The 20,872-nt window shown below is 38.1% G+C and overlaps 1 protein-coding gene across 1 annotated transcript in view; it reads right to left on the reverse strand.

Moving 5' to 3' along the window:
- Window positions 1-20,523, reverse strand: part of LOC110630118 — a 30,555-nt gene extending 10,032 nt beyond the window's left edge. The window contains exons 1-3 of the mRNA XM_021777441.2: window positions 20,500-20,523; window positions 19,486-20,135; window positions 18,913-19,135 (exon numbers count right to left, since the gene is read on the reverse strand). Of these exons, the coding sequence (XP_021633133.2) occupies window positions 18,913-19,135; window positions 19,486-20,135; window positions 20,500-20,523 (897 nt within the window). The remainder of the gene's footprint in view (window positions 1-18,912; window positions 19,136-19,485; window positions 20,136-20,499) is intronic.
- Between the last annotated feature and the right edge of the window lie 349 nt (window positions 20,524-20,872).

Below are 20,872 nucleotides of genomic sequence, written 5' to 3' on the forward strand. Positions count from 1 at the left end.
GCCACGTTCGGGGGCCAAACGTGCCTCCGCATGCATGCCATGTTCGGCGGCCGAACTTGAGGTTCGGCGGCCGAACCTGGACTTCCCTCACTTGTGCTTTCGGGGGCCTAAAGGCGCTCCCGAAGGCATGCATGTTCGGCGGCCGAACTTGAGGTTCGGCGGCCGAACCTGAGTTTTCCTTCAAGGTTGTTTTCATGCAAAAACTCATTTCCATTTTACTTAAAACCATGAAATACCTTAAAACATTTTATGAAAACATGATTCTACCCTACTAGAGGCTTCCGACATCCGAGATTCCACCGGACGGTAGGAATTCCGATACCGGAGTCTAGCCGGGTATTACATTCTCCCCTCCTTAAGAACATTCGTCCCCGAATGTTCCTCAACTAACACATAGCATGGCATGAAACATAACATACATACATAACACATAGAGATCTAACCTTAAAAGAGATGAGGGTACTGCTAGAGCATAGACTCCCGTGTCTCCCAAGTGCATTCCTCCAAATTGTGGTGGTTCCACAGGACTTTCACCATCGGGATTTCCTTGTTCCTTAACTTTTTGATCTGGGTGTCTATGATCCGTACTGGTTGTTCAACATAGGTGAGATCCTCTTGGACCTCCACATCAGGCTCACTAAGAACCTTGCTCGGATCTGACACAAACTTCCTCAACATTGAAACATGGAAAACCGAATGGATTCTTTCCATTGAAGCAGGTAAATCCAGCTTGTACGACACATTCCCAATCTTTTGCAAGATTTCGAAGGGTCCGATGTATCGTGGGGCTAGTTTACCTTTCCTCCCGAAGCGAACCACTCCCTTCATTGGAGACACCTTGAGCAATACCAGATCCCCCTCCTGAAACTCTAACTGCCTTCTGCGGATGTCTGCATAACTCTTCTGTCTGCTTGCAGCAGTCTTGATTCTCTCTCTGATTATGGGTACCACCCTGCTGGTGATCTCTACTAGTTCAGGCCCTGCCAAGGCCTTTTCTCCAACTTCCTCCCAGCAAACAGGTGATCTGCACTTCCTCCCATATAAAGCTTCATATGGAGCCATCCCGATGCTAGCATGATGGCTGTTATTGTAGGAAAACTCCACCAAAGGTAGATGCTGCCTCCAAGAACCGCCAAAGTCCAGCACACACATCCTGAGCATATCCTCTATGGTCTGGATGGTCCTTTCTGATTGTCCGTCCGTCTGGAGGTGGAAGGCAGTGCTGAAATCCAACCTAGTACCCATGGCATTCTGCAGACTCCGCCAAAACCTGGAGGTGAACTGGGGCCCTCTATCCGACACTATCGAAACAGGAATCCCATGCAGCCTGACGATCTCATCGACATACACCTGCGCCAACTTGTCCACAGAATAGCCACTCCTGACAGGAATGAAGTGAGCAGATTTGGTAAGTCTATCTACAATCACCCATATGGAGTCCAATCTGTTGGACGTCGCCGGTAACCCCACTACGAAGTCCATAGCTATATTTTCCCATTTCCATTCTGGAATAGGTAGCGGGTTAAGCATTCCAGCCGGCTTCTGATGTTCCAGCTTCACCCTCTGACACACTTCGCAGGCTGACACAAACTGTGCCACTTCTTTCTTCATAGCTGGCCACCAATAAACCTTCTTTAGATCTTGATACATCTTGGTGGCTCCGGGGTGAATGCTGTATCTTGCATTATGAGCCTCTCTCATAATGTCTCCTTTTAGCCCTATGTCATCTGGTACACATAGTCTGCTCCCATAGCGGAGGATCCCCTTACTGTCGAATCTGAACTCACTGTCATTGCCTGACTGAACAGTCTTGGCAATCTTCACTAACTCCGGGTCCTCATGCTGTTTCTGAGCCGCCTGCTCCAGAAACACGGGTGCCACTCGCATCTGGGCCACCAAGGCACCTGTACCAGACAACTCCATCTGTAGACCTTCCTCAATAAGCTTGTAGAACTCCTTCACCACTGGCCTCCTTTCTGCCGATATGTGGGATAAACTGCCGAGTGATTTCCGGCTTAAGGCATCTGCCACAACATTCGCCTTACCCGGATGGTACTGAATCTTGCAATCATAGTCACTTAGCAGCTCCACCCATCTCCTCTGTCTCAAATTCAAATCTCTTTGACTCAGGATGTACTGCAGGCTTTTATGATCTGTGAAGATCTCACATTTAACCCCATAGAGGTAGTGCCTCCACATCTTGAGTGCAAAGATTACTGCTGCCATCTCAAGGTCATGTGTGGGGTAATTCAACTCATGCTTCTTCAGCTGCCTAGAAGCATAAGCGATCACCCTCTCATTCTGCATTAGTACACAACCCAGTCCCACACGGGACGCATCACAAAAGACTGTAAAGTCTTCATCACTAGATGGCAGAGCTAAAACTGGTGCTGAAGTCAACCTCTTCTTAAGCTCTTCAAAACTCTCTTCGCACTGGTCGGTCCACAGAAACTTCTGATTCTTCCTGGTTAGTCTGGTCAGAGGAGTTGCAATCTTTGAGAAGTTCTGAACGAACCTCCTGTAGTAACCTGCCAAACCCAAGAAACTCCTGATCTCCGTCACTGAAGTGGGTCTAGGCCAGTTAGCCACAGTTTCTGTCTTCTTGGGGTCTACCTCTATTCCATTCTCTGACACTACATGCCCCAAGAACGAAATGCTCCTCAGCCAGAACTCACATTTAGAGAACTTGGCATACAAGCCATGTTCCCTCAAGGTCTGCAAAACCAACCTCAGATGATGGGCATGCTCCTCTGCGTCCCTAGAATACACTAAGATATCGTCTATGAAGACAATAACGAAGTGATCTAGGTATTGGCTAAATACTCTGTTCATGAGATCCATGAATGCTGCAGGGGCGTTGGTTAACCCGAACGGCATTACAAGGAACTCAAAATGCCCATATCTGGTCCTGAAAGCTGTCTTTGGCACGTCTTCATCCCTTATCCTTAGCTGATGGTACCTCGATCTTAGATCTATTTTGGAGAAACAACCCGCTCCTGCTAGCTGGTCAAATAGATCATCGATCCTTGGCAGAGGGTACCTATTTTTGGTAGTGACTTTGTTCAACTGCCTGTAGTCGATACAAAGTCTGAGGGACCCATCCTTCTTTCTCACGAACAAGACCGGAGCACCCCATGGTGAGGTACTCTGTCGGATGAAGCCCTTCTCTACCAGCTCTTGCAACTGCTCTTTCAATTCCTTCAACTCGGCTGGGGCCATCCTGTAGGGAGGGATAGAGATCGGTCTAGCTCCAGGCACCAACTCTATTTCGAACTCTATCTCCCTAACAGGTGGTAAACCTGGAAGCTCGTCTGGAAAGACATCCTGAAACTCTCTGACAACTGGCACCGAGGCTGGCTCCCTGACCTGACTGTCTAACACTCTCACATGAGCTAAGTACCCCTGACATCCCTTCCTAAGCAACCTACGAGCCTGAAGAGCTGATATCAGACCTCTAGGTGTACCCCTTTTGTCTCCTCTGAAGACAACCTCTGACCCATCCTGATCTCTGAACCTGACTACCTTGTCCCTGCAGTCCAAGGTAGCACCATGGGTAGATAGCCAATCCATCCCTAGAATGACGTCAAAGTCTGTCAAATCTAGAACCACAAGGTCGGCGGAGAGGCATCTTCCCTCAACAAAAACTGGACTGTACTGGCAGACTGACTCTGCCACTGACGGGTCACACTTGGGTCCACTGACCCATAGGGGACACTCTAACCCAGAGACTATCAGACCCAACCTCTCAACGGCTCTCGGAGCAATAAATGAATGAGATGCACCCGGGTCCATTAATGCATACACATCAGAACACCCAATGACGAGATTACCTGACACCACGGTGTTGGATGTGTTAGCCTCCTGCTGAGTCATGGTGAAGATCCTGGCTGGAGCTGATGGACCTTCACCTCGGGAACCAGAAGAAGAGGCTGCCCCTCTCCCTCTACCTCTGCCACTGCCCTGAGTTGTGGCTGGAGCTGCTGGCTGTGCCACACTACCAGAAGCTGTCTGCTGGGGCTGGCCCATAAAAGGCGCTCTAGGACACTCCCGAGCTATGTGTCCCTCCTGTCCGCATCTGAAACATGCATTAGTCCCAGCTCGACACACTCCCCTGTGCGGTCTTCCACATCTTTGACATTCTGTACCATCTGAGCCTGAGCTCGAGCCACCGCCAAATCCCAGACCGGATTTCAACTTGTTCCAAAACTTATTCTTCTTCGGCTTCTTGGTGGTGTTATCCCACCTCTTCTTACTTGAGCTCTGAGAAGAGAGACCTGGCCCTCCTCTGCCTGGGGCCTTAACCCCTGAAGACTGGGTCACTGACTGCTTCACTGACCCCTCAACTATAGTACTTGCCTCCATCCTTCGAGCCATATCCACCACAGTGTGGAAACTTTCCCTCTCAACTGACTGAATCAACGAGGAGTACCTAGAATGCAGCTTCATAACATACCTCTTGGCTTTCTTCGTATATGTATCTAGAGCTTGCCCTGAAAAAGGCAATAGCTCTAAGAATTTATCCGTGAACTCCTCCACACTCATGTGCTCTGTCTGCCTCAGCTGTTCAAACTCAATCATCTCCAATTCTCTGGAACTGTCTGGAAAAGCCCATCCAGCGAACTCATTCGCAAATTCCTCCCATGTCATACCGTCTAGTCTCGGGTCCACATAACACTTGAACCATTCCCGTGCCTTCTTGCACTTTAAAGTGAACCCTGCCATCTGAATGGCCCTGCTATCACTCGCCCCTAGCTCATCAGTTATTGTCTTTACTACTCTCAGATACTCAAAGGGGTCATCCCCTGACTTGTATTTGGGAGCATCCAGTTTAAGGTAATCTGTCATCTTTACCTTGCTCCCATCGGCTGAGCTAGGTCTGGGAGGTTGAGTAACTGGGGCTGCTGGTTCTGTAGGTGGTGGAGGTGGGGGTGCAGCATTCCCCGAGGTGGGGTTTGCCGGGTTTGGATAGAAGGGTGAGGGTGGATAAGCTGGGTACTGTGTGTAAGGTGGATAGAAAGGTGGATAAGGCATGTAGGTAGGGTAGGGGTTAAAGCTGGAGTAATCCGATGTGCCTCCCATCGGATACCCTGAACCCTGTGGAAAGGGTGGATAATGGGGTGGAAAACCATACCCCGAGGCCTGAACGCCTCCCTGAGACTCCCCTGTCCCTTCTTCCTCCATGCTCACATCCAGGTTCCCATCCCTCCTCTGATCCTCTTCTGTAACCTCCCTCACATCTGAAGAACTTCCTCCTCTATCTGTCCCCCTTCTGCTAGCATCAAAAGACCTTCTAGGGTCCCTTGACACTCTCTCTCTGTTCGCTCTACAAGACATTGCCCTAGGCAATGTAGGAGGACGGGCACTCGTGCCCTCATCCTCAGGTGGCACTCCAGTCAATCTTGCCGATCGACGGGTTCCTCTCATCTTGTTTTCTGAAAAACAGTACACATCATACAAACATTAGTATCATATGGTTCATGTGGGCACACATGAACCCTCATCACATATACATCATTCATATCATAGCATCAATGCACATGTATATAATCATGGCATTTCACATCATTAAACAAGACAGGACTCCACATCCTATCCTAGTGGACATGATCTTCCTATTGTGCTTGACCTTCTAGAACATCTATGAGCCCGACACTCTAGGTCCGATCCTATGAACCTAGGGCTCTGATACCATTCTGTAACGACCCGAAAATCGGACCGCTACCGGCGCTAGGGTCCGGGTCGGCTTAAGGCCGCCAAGACCCGTAGCAAGCCTGACATACATCCTGGAAACCTGTTTAATCCCATACATGATCAACAATATACATAAAAATTTAAAACTTTTCCTTCCATCATCCAACTCAACCTGAACATACACTGCACATGGTCATAATCATAATCACGATCCCTCTGTGGGATCTCATCAATGCCCCAAAGGGCGATACAACATGAGATGAGTTGGCTTTTATGAACATTATAAAACATTTTTGATCATGTAATAAAAGGGATACCTCATACACAATGTCAAACACAATATCTATTCCTCAATATCATTACATGACTGAAACTGTACTTTTACATAACATTGATACATTTATCATGTCCACACTATCTATTACATATACCAGACTTCATTACTCTTGTAAACCTCCTGGTCTACCCTGTACCTGCAAACCTGGGGAAAATGGGAGAGGGATGAGCTACTAGAGCCCAGTGAGCAGAATAATAAAAACATTTAAATCATATGGGTCATGGAATGCATCACATCACAGCTAATCACATCAAGGATGAACTTGTCACCAATAGCCCTCTACATGGTCCAACTGTGCCAGAACGTAGAATGGGTCCTGGTCTTTCCCTTACATATCATAACATAACAGTGTCCAACTGTGCCAGAACGTAGAATGGGTCCTGGTCTTTCTCTTACATAGTGCCAGCGAACGTAGAATGGGTCCCACTGGTCTTACTTTCCGTACCGTACATATCACATTGTCATATCATAGATCGAGGGCTATGGATCATCCAACATTCATCCACATCAACATAAAAATATGCAATGCAACATATTCGTGAATTCTAATGCAAGCAACCTAATTCATCACATGGCATTCATGATGCGTGAAACATGCTAAATTTCATTCTTTGCTTTAAAACATAATAAGTTATTCCACTCACCTCTGGATAGCTCTGACCAGACACTGGGGCAACAGACTCACTGCTGGGGTCCTCGGTTCCTCGGGTCCGAACCTACACAGGTGGACTCAAATGAGGGACCAAACATACGTGAACATAACTCTAAACTATTCCCCAAAAACCCCTTAAAACATCATGGAATAATCATAGAAAAACATGCAAGAAATGGCTGAACAGGGCACTTTCGGCGGCAGGTTCGGCGGCCGAAAGTCCCTCTAGAGCCGAAAGTCAGGCAGGTTCGGCGGCACCTTCGGCGGCCGAAACTCCCAGACAGAGGCGAAACTCATGCATGTTCGGCGGCACCTTCGGCGGCTGAAAGTCCCAGACAGAGACGAAAGTCTCCTTTCGGGGGCAACTTCGGCAGCCGAAAGGCCTGCCTCCCCAGCCATGTTCGGCGGCCGAAAGTTCCTTCGGCTGCCAAACCTGGTTTCTGCCAAAGGGTAGAAACTTGGCTCCCTTATGCATTTGTGCCTGCAAAACTAACCAATCATGCATAAGCCTATTCTACAACATTCCCAAGCATTCACAAGCAAACATACAAGCTCCTAGGGGCATCAAACCATCAAAAACCCCAACTACAACACACAAGCAACTCACATTGCTCAAAACACATATAAAACCCATAAACCTAACTATGAGCTAAACATGCATTCTACTCCATAGATCTAGCATAAAACTTGCTTAAAACATAAAATGAGCTTAAGATCGGCTCTTACCTCTTGTAGATCGAGGGAGAGACGTCCTAAACTCGGAGGTGGGAGGTTTTGAGTTCTTGAACCTCAAAGCTCCAAAACTTTGCTCAAAGCTTGAAAATCTTTAAAACCAAGTAAAAACTCATGAAAATCGAGTAAGATGGGAAGGAAAGAACTCAAGATCGGTGAGGGGCGGCGGAGAGCTCACCTTGGCCGAAAATGGGGAAAAAGCTCGCCCGTTTTCGGCTAAGGGACCCTTTTATAGTGGCTGGCCAGGCCATGTTCGGGGGCCGAACGTGCCTCCGCATGCTTGCCATGTTCGGCGGTCGAACTTGAGGTTCGGCGGCCGAACCTGGACTTCCCTCACTTGTGCTTTCGGGGGCCTAAAGGCGCTCCCGAAGGCATGCATGTTCGGCGGCCGAACTTGAGGTTCGGCGGCCGAACATGAGTTTTCCTTCAAGGTTGTTTTCATGCAAAAACTCATTTCCATTTTACTTAAAACCATGAAATACCTTAAAACATTTTATGAAAACATGATTCTACCCTACTAGAGGCTTCCGACATCCGAGATTCCACCGGACGGTAGGAATTCCGATACCGGAGTCTAGCCGGGTATTACAAATAATGAGAGTACACACTTTTCCATTAACCAAACACCTAGTGTGAAATATGTTTTCCTGTTGTTCTAGGCTTTCTTTCTTAACCTGCATATTCAGAGCACGCCTAGCAACAAGCATCTCACAATGTGCAGCAAGCAACACATTATTAACCAACACATCCGAATCATCACAGTCATTATTGCAAATTAAGAGTTCTTTGAGGTATTCTTGTAGAAGTGGAAGCTTGTGAGACATTCAAACTCTCCATAGTTTTAGTTAACCTCTCAAGAGTCTTATTGAGCCTTTGTAACTCACCACTGACTGACTTTTTAAAGAGCTTATAATCGTTACCCATATTCGATTCACTTCCATCAGTACGATCCACCACATTCTTGTCTTTACTCATCCTACTTTAAATCAACAAAGAACAAAAAGAACTAGCAAATATTGTGTTAAAAAAGAAAGTACTCAAGTGTTTGCACTCTTACCATTCTTTTGCTGATTCTTCAATTGCACTTCAGAAACTAAGGTCAACCAACTAACCACAAGGTGCGTTTAATGAAACAAAGAAGAAAACCTAAAGAAAGAAGGAAGCGCGCAAAAACTAGAAAGAAGACACTGACAATTTGGAAAGTAACACATGAACTAGGTTTTGTGCTACTTGAAAAATATTATCTAGAGTATAGACACAAGCAAACAATACTCCAGCAATGTAAAGGAAGCAAAAGCAAGCTTAAACAAAAAAAAGAAACTTAGAAATAAAATAAAAACGTACCTGGACAAAAAAATTTGCATTTAATTCACTTCAACGCAAATTAAATATGGATCTACTTTAATCTATCCAAAAAGGAAAGTATCAAAACCCCACAAATAGAATCAGAAAAGAAAAATATAAATTTCACTCAGATCAGAAACATGGACGAAAATTCTGGTGTTAAAAGAAGGATTTGACATCAAATCAATTTAGATGCAATTGCCCTAAATGTGCACTTTAGGAAATAGGCAGAATTTCTTTTATCTCCTAATCTGGATTCGACCCAATTCAAAATTCAAAATTCAAATTGATTCCCATAAATTACTGCAATTAATTGAGATAGGTAAGGCAATATAGATGAAAAAGGAAGCATATCACAATTTCGGCCAGATCAAGGTAAATAAGGCAAATGCGATTTTTTTTTTTGGATTTCAAATTTTTTTTTATGATTAATAATCAAGAAAGTGCAGCCATGGACACACAAGCTTTCACTGAAAACAACAAGGAAGAAAATGAAAACTCAAAAACCCTAGATCCTAAGATAAATCAGAATTTACCTCACTTTGGCTCTGATACCAACTGACGCAGAATCCTATGGCACAAGCCTTAAACCCACACGCACAAGTAGATAAGGAATCCAAAGATTTGATAAACCCACTTCCTATGGCACCCCAAAGTTAGAGAAGCTGAAACACCAATGATCGAAGGATTTAGATGAGAATCTGACAAACGCCACAACGAATAGTTGATAAGTTAGCCAAGATTCCTGGTGCAATTGATGAAAGCAAATCCTCACTCTCACTCAAAGCAATACACGCCAAAGGCATGAAAAGAATTCTGAAATTTTGATTAAAAGCTGCCTCTTACAATTATTTTTTATCCGTATATAGTAAGGAGAAAAACAAATAAAACCCTAAGACACTCTTCTTGGGCCTGACTTAAACACATAAGGCCCAAGCCCAATCACACACTAAAATAACACATAAGTATTAAAACATAAGCCCAAAACATGGCCCAACACTCTAAAACTTAAAATATAAAATATGGCCAGAATACAAGCCCAAACAAAGCTAAAATAAAATAAGTGTTCAAATAATAAAACATAGCAAGCCCATCACAACAAAGCTGAATCTTCACAAAAACCTTACTTGATCTTCATTTTAGGCTTCCCTTTGTGTAGTTTTAGCCCATAGGTTTGATTAGGCTCCCTAAGCCTATGATTGCAAGTGTTGCACCAAATCTGTCCCATATGAGTTGAAGCATGCCCCAAATATATATGGATCATATGAATATGATTTTGAACTCCTTTTAGCTCCATTTGAATGACATAAGTTTGCTCCACACCATTGTTAGAAATTTGCCCTATTGGATCCGTATCACAATGGCTATTTTTCAATTGTTGATGTACTTTTCAGTGTCCAACAATGTCTTAAACGATCAGATTTATCTTTAGACTATAAATGGTTCACCTCTACTTCATTTTGCACTAAATGAAAGTCTTGAGAAACTCTAAATCTTTGAGACCATATTTATTATTTTGCTTTTGTTCCAAGTTCTCTTAAAAATACATTTATTGTGCTCCATTGACAAACCTACTCTCTCATTGTAATACCTGGCTAAATTCTAGTGTAGGAATTCTAATTTTCCGAAGGAATATTCATTAGAATATGAAATCTCAAAACTAGAAACTTTAGAATAATAAAATGAATTTGTATAAAATGTATTTTAAGTATTTTAAGATGTGTTAAAAAAAGTATTGTTTGGCTGTCGAACATTTCAGACTTGGCTGCTGAACGTTGGCTGGTAGACTCACCTATAAAAAGGGTCTCAGTTCAAAAGGGAGAAAGGTTTTTCTCTATTTCGAGTAGAGGTGAGTCTACTGCCCTTTTCCTTCACAAATTCATATTTTCACCAGTTTTCTCATAGATTTTTTACCTTCATTTTGAAGAATCAGGGTTGAGTTTCGAGTTTTAGCTTTTGGGACCCTTCGAAGCTCATCCCTTTCTCTTCTTTGAATTTCCTCTTACTGTGGTTGTGTTTTCTTTAAAGAAATAAGTTGAAACTCTTACTTCCTCTTCAGTTTGGAATCCTAAAGAGATTTGAAAGCTGTTTTAAAATGTTTTCATTGAGTACAAAGTTTGGGGTTTAACTAGGGAGGTCATCAGTGTTTTATGTTATAGTTTGGATGTAATAGCATAGTTATGGAAATGTAATGTATTGTGGATTAGAATTGTGTCTTACCCGAATTTTCTTTTTTAATCTCTTATTTATGATTTTATTGTGTAAATGTTTCAAGTAAGCTATGTTTGGACTAAATGAGGCATGTAATGAAGACTATACTGGAGCATTTAGTGAGAGCTCTAGTATGAGTTTGTATTTTCAATAATGTATGTATGCACATGTCGCATTTTAGTTCATGAGGTGGAAATATTTTTATATGTTTTTAAGATCATGGTTGGGATTATATTAGATTGTAATAGGATGTACAATAGACTTGTTACAAGTTCCGGTAACTATTCGATTTCTGAGTCATTACACTCATCCTTTTAAATTTGATTTGTATTCAATGAAATGAGTGAAAAAGCAACATTAATTGCTACTTGTGTGGGTTGCTCAAGTACCTAGAGAACGTTGGAGAGATACTTGTAAAGGATTGCAAGTACCTAGTGAAGTTTTGTGGATGTAAAAGACTTGTCTCTTACCAATTGAAAAGAGAAGATAATGGATGTGAAGACTCAAAGAGGATCTTTGAGAGAGCTAAAGTAGGCTAGTTAGAGGCGAATCACTACAAAATCTTGTATCCAACCTCTCTAAATCACACTCTCTTTACTTTATTGCATTATATTGAGCTTGCAATATTGTTTGAGATATATTGAGACTTATATGCTTGGTTGAATTGAATACTTTGAGTTATCTTATATTGTGTTGGTATGCTTTAAATTGCTCCTATTGTGCTAAATTGAGCATATTTGTAGATCTTTATTGATTAAATATTTTAGTTGGTACATTTATTACACATAAATACTCTTAATTAAACTAAGCTATAATTGTTTAAACATTTTAAGTAAGGGCAGAAAAATTGAAAAGTCAAACTTACTTTAATATATATTGGGACAACAACGCTCTATTTGATAATTGTAATATAATTTTTTTTTAAATATACTTAATAACTTTCTTTTACAAGAAGTATTATTATTATTGTTATTATTATTATTATTATAGAAAAGAGGGGAAACACTGAAATTTACATAAATATCCATGATATTTTTATATTATTATAATGAAAAACTAATTTATGGAGTTAAATTATATATGAACTTGATTTGTTAAATTAATAATTTTAATTAGTTTATTTAAGAAAATAAAAATTAATATTCTAATAGAATAAAATTAACATTCATACAAAAATTTTATATAAATATAAATTATTTGATTTGCATGGTTGAAAAATTTATGGAGTTGAAATCATATATGAATTTAATTTATTGAATTAATAATTTTAATTAGTTAAAATTAATTTTAGTTTACTTAAATTATTACGTAGTTATTGAATTGAAATTCTATAAGAACTAGATTTAATAAAATAATAATTTTGATTAGTCGAAACTAATTTGTATTTTAATTAAATTTTATAGAATTGAAATATATAAATTTGATTTAGTAACTTTAATTGGTTAAACTAATTTTATTTATTATTATTTCCGTAATATATATATATATATATATATATATATATATATATATTAATTTCAATTCTATTTTCAAACAATTATTTGCACTTTAAATTAATTTTATTTTTGATAAAAACATTTTTTATATTTAAAAAGATTAGTTATTTATAATATTTATCTTTATTATTATACTAAAATTCTATCATCTCTTCTATATATATATATATTATTGTCAATATAATACAACTATTCACAATTGAGATCATAATCATATTATAACAGTATTAGAACACTTTCTTATCGAATTTTAATTTCTCAGAATTTTCAACTTTTAAAATTAGATTTTTTTTCTCAATATTTTATTAGAGATTTTTAAATATTGGAAATTTTCAGCTTTTTAATCAACATCTCAGTATTGATAGGGCTTTAAATCACTAAGAAACTTTTTAATTGGATTTTCTGAAAATTTTCAGTTGTTTTAATGATTTTATGAAATAATTAATTTTTAATATATTATTATTTTTTAATTGTCTTCCCTTAATGCAATGAATATATTATGACTGAAATTTCATAAATAAATTTAATTAGTTACTTTAGATTTTTATTTTTATTTATTTAAAATGGAATTGGAAATTATGGAAAAAAAATATAAGATATCTCAGATTTATTCAGATTTATTAGGTTAAATCGGTGAGTGCTTACTTTATATTTTTATTAAATTTATTCTATATTTTAATTTTAATATATATGTAATTTGAATTTTTGATAATTTAAAGTTTAATGATTAAAGATTAAATGAGTCGTGCATATATGTTATAAAATTAAATCAGTATAAAATTATAATAATGTTATTTATTTAAAAAAATGTATTATTATTATTTTAAATTTTTGATAAAATAATATTAATATGTAATATTATATAATATTATAAAATAATATATATAAAAATAAAAAATATAATAACGTGCATTACATATTAATAAAAAATTAATTAAAAAAAAAAAACCTAAAACCACGGATAAAAGAACAGACGAATTATTATTATTAGTTATTACTACTACATCTAAATCTAAACAGAAGAGATGCAGACTGTCTCATTTCAAACTGCAAAGGTCCAACCCATTGACTCATCATGAGACATTAAAGATGATGACTCCAGAACCGACAATGTAAAAACTCAGCGCCAAACTCAACAACCGCGCTTTAAATTCCATAATCAACTTTTTATTAATTAGTCTTTAATAATAATAATAATTATTATTTAAACACATGTAACATTCTTGGATTTAGTCTAAGCTTTGACTTAACTTTTTGACTGAGAAAAGTATGTATCATAAGAAATTTGCATCTATCACTGCCTAATTAATTATGAAAAAAAATAAAAATTTTCCTGCATAATTATGAGTTTGGTGTATATAATTCCATTAAAGGTTTAACGACTTCAACCTATTTCAAAGTATTTAATGTTTTGGTATTGATCTAAAATGAAAAAGCCCAAAATAAAACCTCTTTATTATTTGTCAATTATGCTGACACTTTTAATTTTTTTCAATTTTAATTTAATTCGTAAATATTTAATTTATGAGACAGAAAAAAATATTTTTTTATTATTAGAGGAGCTTTGTTTTGAATTGTTGGAGCAACCATGATGAAGAAAATATGGATTATTAGTTAATTCAATGGATCAATTATTCTGAGTGGATGGTTGAAGTACATATGTATGGTGATAGGAAACAAAGAAAAACTAACTTAAAACCAAAGAGGAAAAAACTAAAGAGCCAACTTTCCTGCCTAAGGAAGTACAACTGTTATTACTAGTTTTGGCAAAGAAGCAACTTGTCCTAAAAAAGCCTAGCTTTCAAGTCAATGCTATAAGCGGCGTGCTATCTCACCATAAAGTAAACCCAATACCCTAAAAAAGCAAATAAAGGAAAACCACTGAACAAAAAGTTTCGTCAGAGAAGCTTTAAATTTCTATGGTTTCATTAGGGGCTGAAAGTTAGTACTGAAACCTAACCACTGCTGAAATTTGGAATTCGCAATCATATCTAACGCTGCGTTTCCTTCAAATGCCACACCATTGACCGCCAATTTTGCGTAAATTATCAACCATAGTAGCGAAACTAGTCGTCCATCCATGCATGTGTTGAATGGATTTGACTTTTTTTTTTAAAAAAAAATTCATAAATGCTTTTGACATTGTCACTCAAAAAAAAATTGAGACTTTAAAATATAAAAAAACTAATTCACTGAAATTATAATACATGAAAATACAGATTTGAAAAGAAAGTACTATGATTTTTTTTTAAAAAAATTAAATTATTACTAAGAAATTATCTTAAGTTCAAATAATGGTGTATTATAGCGGTTGTAAAATTCTTAGTTTAATACTATTAAAATAATAGTTTGGCAGCCGTTTAAAAATATTATAAAAGAAAATTTAATTTTTTCAATACATATAAAAAATTATTTTATATTTAATAAAATCATAATTTTAGTAATTTTTTTTATTCGCTAAGAAAAAATAATTAAACCGTTTATTTTATATTTAGCAGCCGAGACTGATGTAGTAGATCACAAACTGTGACTACAATTAAAATATATAAAACAACAATTCACCACCGCTTTCTTAAATATATTTTTCAGCAGTGTAGAATACATTTTAAATTTTAAATTAAAAAAATTTATTTAAAAAAAAACTCAAACATGATACATAGTATAAGATAATAAGGTAGATCAAGTAGTATCGAATAAAGTATTTCAAGGCCCATCACAATATCAATGGCAAAGATGCAAGGGTTGGTTCAAGAACATATTGATCAAATTTACAAGGATCAATTGAAGCAAGGATGGATCAACAATCATCGTTATTGAAGACACACCATGACTAAATCAACTCATAGCTTGGTGTCTGATATTTTGAGTATTTTGGAGATTTTGTTGTCTGCTATGTAATTTAAAAGAATATTAGTGCCTTCCATTAAATTGTCCAAATGTTTCATATTTTCAATATTTTGAAAATTTTGTTGTCTGCTATATAATTTAAAACAATATTAGTGCCTTCCATTAAACTGATGGACATTGTATTGTATGTGTGATTTTCATATTAGGAAGTAGTAAACTTACTTTCTTTATTTTACTTTTTCTTATTTTTATTTTTAAGTTGTCACTAATTTCAACTTATAAAAGTGTAAGAAAAATATTTTTTTTTCATTGGCTATTATTTTTTATGGCGGAGCCAACTTTTGAAATATTAAAATAGGTATTGGAGTAGTACTATTTTGGGTTGGAAAAATATGTCTTCTTCCGCCGTCCTTAAGATGCACGAATTATAAAGATTTATAACCCATCTTCTTCGTCATTTGAATAAAATATGACTTCATTTTTAGAAGGGCATTTACAATTTAATCTCTAAATTTTGCTATTATTTATAAATTAATTCCTATATTTTTAAAAACTCATTAAAGTGTCCTTATATATTCATTTCGTTGAATAATTCCATCCTTCTATCAATTAGAGTTCCATTTTCCATCACATTATCAATAAAAAAGAAAGAGAAAACTTTAAAAATCCAATTTTGCTCTCATCGCTTCCAATTAAATCATATTCTTGTTCTACTATATCGCTCCACACTAGAGGCATCCTTCTTATTCTTTTTCTCTTTCCTTCCCTTAAGGCATCCTTCTTATTCTTCTTCTCTTTCCTTCCCTTAACTGCAACCACATATTCTCTACTAAAATATCCATCTTCTTATTCCTCTTCTCCTTTTTCTTCTTATTCCTCTTCTCCTTTTTCTTCTTCTAAACATAGATTCATCCCCAGTAATTTTGTTCAACAACTCCCACTTGAACTCCTCTCTCTTCCACTCTGTCACATGTGAAATGAGACCCTTAGCTCCTCATCTAAAGCAACCAATCCTCCTCGATTCCTCTTCTTATTATTCTTCTTCTTTCAATATTTTTATACTTATCTTTATCACTCACATAATGTAACAACAATTAAAAGAAAAAAAGAAATTGATAAAAAACAAGCAGCTATAGAAATTTGAACAAAGTCTTCATCATCAAGTTTGGATTATTTGGGTATTTATGATGTCGTTCCCAACCCATACCCCAAACAATGTGATGTTGTAATCCAGCAATAGATTATCAATAAACTAACAAATTTTCAACTAAAAAAAATGAATCACGAAATTTGATAATCAAAATCCAACAAAACTCAATAAGAAAAATACAATAAAACTCAAAATATAATACAATAAATGAACTTGCAATGAGATGAAAAAAGCCACATCAAATTTGAGAATGAAAATAAACCAAAGAAGAAATAATATAAAAGGGACAAATCATATCTTAATGAGGAAGGCATAGAAGAAAAAGAAATCAAAATAGTCAGTGATGGTGAGAATTTTGCATTCTTCACACTCGACTATACAATATTGATCTAGAGAAATCGTTGTTGGTACGATGCATGAAGGAGATTATCTAGGCTCTAGCTTCATTCCGGAACTATGGCATTCATCGATACTCTAGAAATATAGGAAGAAAAGTATTTTTTATTTTCTTGCTCTCTGTGTAATAGGATATAAGGATTATATAGTACAAGATATGATCAATTATGCCTATGATTATGCTATCAATTATCGCCTAGAATCATGCTAGGATTATGCTAACTATGGTAATGTTAATCACTGATTAATTACAATTATGGCATAATATTCTTTCCAACACTCCCCCTCAAGTTGGTTCATGTGGATCCAACATGCCCAACTTGCCCAAAACTTCATGGAATATTCATCCAGTAACTGCTTTAGTTAGGATGTCTGCCACTGATCTTCCAATCAAACAAACGGTAATGATATCAAACCATTATCCAACTTTTTCTTGATGAAATGTCGTTCTATTTCAACATGTTTTATTCGATTATGTTGAACAGGATTTTCAAAAATGCTGATTATTGCCTTGTTGTCACAATGAAATTCAGCTGCGTCCCCTGATGGAAATCCAAGCTCAAACATTAACTTTTTGATCCATAGTAGCTCTGCAAATCCTTTTGCTATTCCCCTAAATTATGCTTCAGCACTCAACAGTGCCACCACCTTTTGCTTCTTACTTTTCAATGTCACCAAGTTATCTCCAACGAAGGTAAAATATCCTGAAGCGGATCGTTTGTCGGCACGGTCTCCTATCCAATCAGCATCTCCATTGATACTGAGATGACTATTCTTGTTGAAAAACATGCCCATCCCAGCTATTCCTTTCAGATATCAAAGGATCCTCAATGTTGCCTCCATATAGTCTTGTTTTGGATCGTGTATGAACTGACTTACTAAACTCATAGCATATGCCACGTCTGGTCTGGTGTGTGATAAGTAAATAAGCTTTCCTACCAGTCTCTGGTACCTCCCCTTATCTGCTGGTCCTTCTTCTGAATCTTTGCTCAACTCATGATTGACCATTACTGGAGTATCAATCGGCTTACAGTCTATCATTCCTATTTCGACTAACAGATCAAGGATGTATTTTCTCTGTGATATGAGGATTCCCTAGTCTGACCTTAGAACTTCAATCCCAAAAAAGTATTTTAACCCCCCAAGTCTTTCATCTCAAATTCTTAGAATAAGTTGTCCTTCAGCCGTTTGATCTTGTCCACATCGTCTCCTGTTATATCATATCGTCCACGTATATAATCAAACACGTGATTTTTCTTTCTCATCTTTTCAAGAACAGGGTGTGATCGGAGTTATTCTGCTAATATCCATATTTCTTCATTGCTTGGGTAAATCTCCCAAACCATGCTCTGGGAGACTGTTTCAACCCATACAAGGCTCGCCTTAATCGACACACTTCTCCCCGTCTATATTTACTCGTGAACCCTGGTGGAGTATCCATGTAAACTTCTTCTTTTAGGTCACCATGCAGGAAAGCATTTTTCACATCAAATTGGTGAAGTGACTAGTCTAGGTTTGCAGCAATAGAGAATAGGACCCGTATTGTATCAATTTTTGCTACTGGAGAGAACATTTCGGAGTAGTTGACTCCATAGGTCTGAGTGTATCCTTTTGCTACCAGTCGGGCTTTATATCTATCTACCATTCCATCCGGCTTATACTTTACAGTAAACACCCATTTGCATCCCACTGGTCATTTTCCCTTGGGTAGCCAGCATTTCTCCCAAGTTTTATTTTTCTCCAAGGCATCCATCTCGATCTCCATTGCTTCATTCCATCTCTTGTTCTTCTGGGCCTCTGTGGCATCCTTTGGTATCCATTCTAAGCAAATATTTTTCTGTAGTGTGATAAACTGAGGTGATAGATTCTCTTCTCTAGTAATATTTGCCATAAGATACTTAGATCTGGCTGCCTTGAATTCTAGATCATACCTCCTGGGTGGAACTCCTCTGTTACTCCGAGGGGGTAGTACATAGTGGCCTATTTTAGGAGACTCAAGGGAGATGGGTTCAGTGGTAAAGTTATTAGAGGAAGGAGAGAGTTTATATTCATATACCTTAGTGGCGTATTCCTTAGGATATTCTACGATGGCAAGCTCTGGTTGTGGCATTGAGATTGAGGACTGTACTAGATGATCAGTGTCTCCAAGTTCTGGCATAGACTCAGGAAGGGAAAGTGGATGGATAGTCTCTGACTCCCCCTGAGGATTTTCTGACTCTCTCTGAGGATAGCTAAGCCAACTTGGAAGTGGTGGTGGTTTTGCTGTAGTCTCCCCCTCACTGCCAATTGGCAACGAGAAAAAATACTCGTCTTCAAGAAAAGTGCAGCCCATAGTGGTGAAGAGTCGTTTAGAGATTGGGTCAAAACACCAATAGCCCTTTTTATGGACATCATAACCGAGAAACACACACTTAAGAGCACATGGATTAAGTTTAGTGCGATGTGATTTAGAAATGTGAACATAGACTGTGCAGCCAAAAATTTTGGGTAAAAGGTTTAGATAGGAAGGGATGGTGTGATGAGAAGACAAGGTATGCAATGGAGATTGGAAATTAAAGACCCGAGATGGGAGTCTATTGAAGAGGTAAATAGAAATAACAACTGTTTCAGACCAAAACTTAGAAGGAACCTGGGCTTCAAATAATAAGGCTCAGGTGGTTTCAAGGACGTGCCGATTTTTTCTTTTGGCGACCCATTTTGCTGTGGGGTATACGGACAAGTAGTTTGGTGAATGATCTCATTGTCTCGAAAAAAGATTTGAAGATGATTGTTGACAAATTCCCCCCCATTGTTAAACTGGAGGACTTGAATGGTGTTGTGAAATTGGATTTTAATAATGCGAAAAAAGTCGCAAAATTTTTCAGCCACTTCATATTTATGTTTCAACAAGTAGATCCAAGTAATACGATTACAATCATCAATAAAAGTAACAAAGTATCTATAATCATGAGAAACAGTTTCCTGGGCAGACCCCCATACATCAGAGTGTATTATTGAGAATGGAGTATCAGATTTATTTGCGAAAATATGATAAGTACTCTTATGACTTTTATTAAGCACACATGAAGAACAAATAGGGATATCAATGGATTTAAATTCAGGAAACAAAGTACGAAGATATTCACTTGAGGGATGGCCAAAGCGCTGGTGCCAGAGCCACAACTGTCGGGTTGAAGACCCTTGAGCTAAGTGAGCCGATCCAGTGCTCGAGACCTCCTCCACATGGTACAGTCCATCTTTCTCAGAACTACGGCCCAGTACCGTGTCCATATGAATATCCTGCAAAACACAAAAATGAGGATACATGAGCACTTTGCAATTTAACTACTTGGTGATTTGACTGTCAGAGAGTAATTTGCAAGATAAGGAGGATACATAGAGGCAGTTGGAGACATTTAAAGTGGGGTTATAGAAATGATACCACCACCGATGACTGGGAATGAGCCACCGGTAGTGTTTAGAATATTGGATTTGGTGGGTGGAGTTCGAAAAATAATATCTAAAGGATCATTGGTCATAGTGTATGTGGCTCATGAATCAAATCTCCAACCACTAGTACTATGCATATTATTAACATGGCCAACACAATTATTTAAAGTGGTAGGGATTGAAAGGTCATTCGACCTTTCCAACCCTAAAATACCTCCTTTACTATCAGTTGAGGCATTTGTGCCTCCTTCTCTTTCGGTTCCACATAGCGCCGCTGTAACCCTTGAACTATGTCAGTCGCCCGAGCTTGCTTCAATTTGCCCGATCTAGCCGCTGCCACAAGTGGCCATTTGGTTACCGCTGGCGGCAGCCACTGCTATGTTTACCATGCCCTGTCCCCTTCTATTTTTCTTACGGGCCTTATTCTCCTCCCACCACTCCGGGTACCCTATGATTTTGAAACATCTGTCCCGTGTGTGCCGAGATCTACTGCAATGGGTGCATTTTAAGCTCGATTTGTCATCCCGGAGTGATGACTTGTCTGTGTCTGACCGATTTTTCACCAATAATCCGACACCCACAAGGTA

The sequence above is a fragment of the Manihot esculenta genome, chromosome 13 (genome assembly GCF_001659605.2).
Source record: "Manihot esculenta cultivar AM560-2 chromosome 13, M.esculenta_v8, whole genome shotgun sequence".
Classification (NCBI taxonomy): domain Eukaryota; kingdom Viridiplantae; phylum Streptophyta; class Magnoliopsida; order Malpighiales; family Euphorbiaceae; genus Manihot; species Manihot esculenta.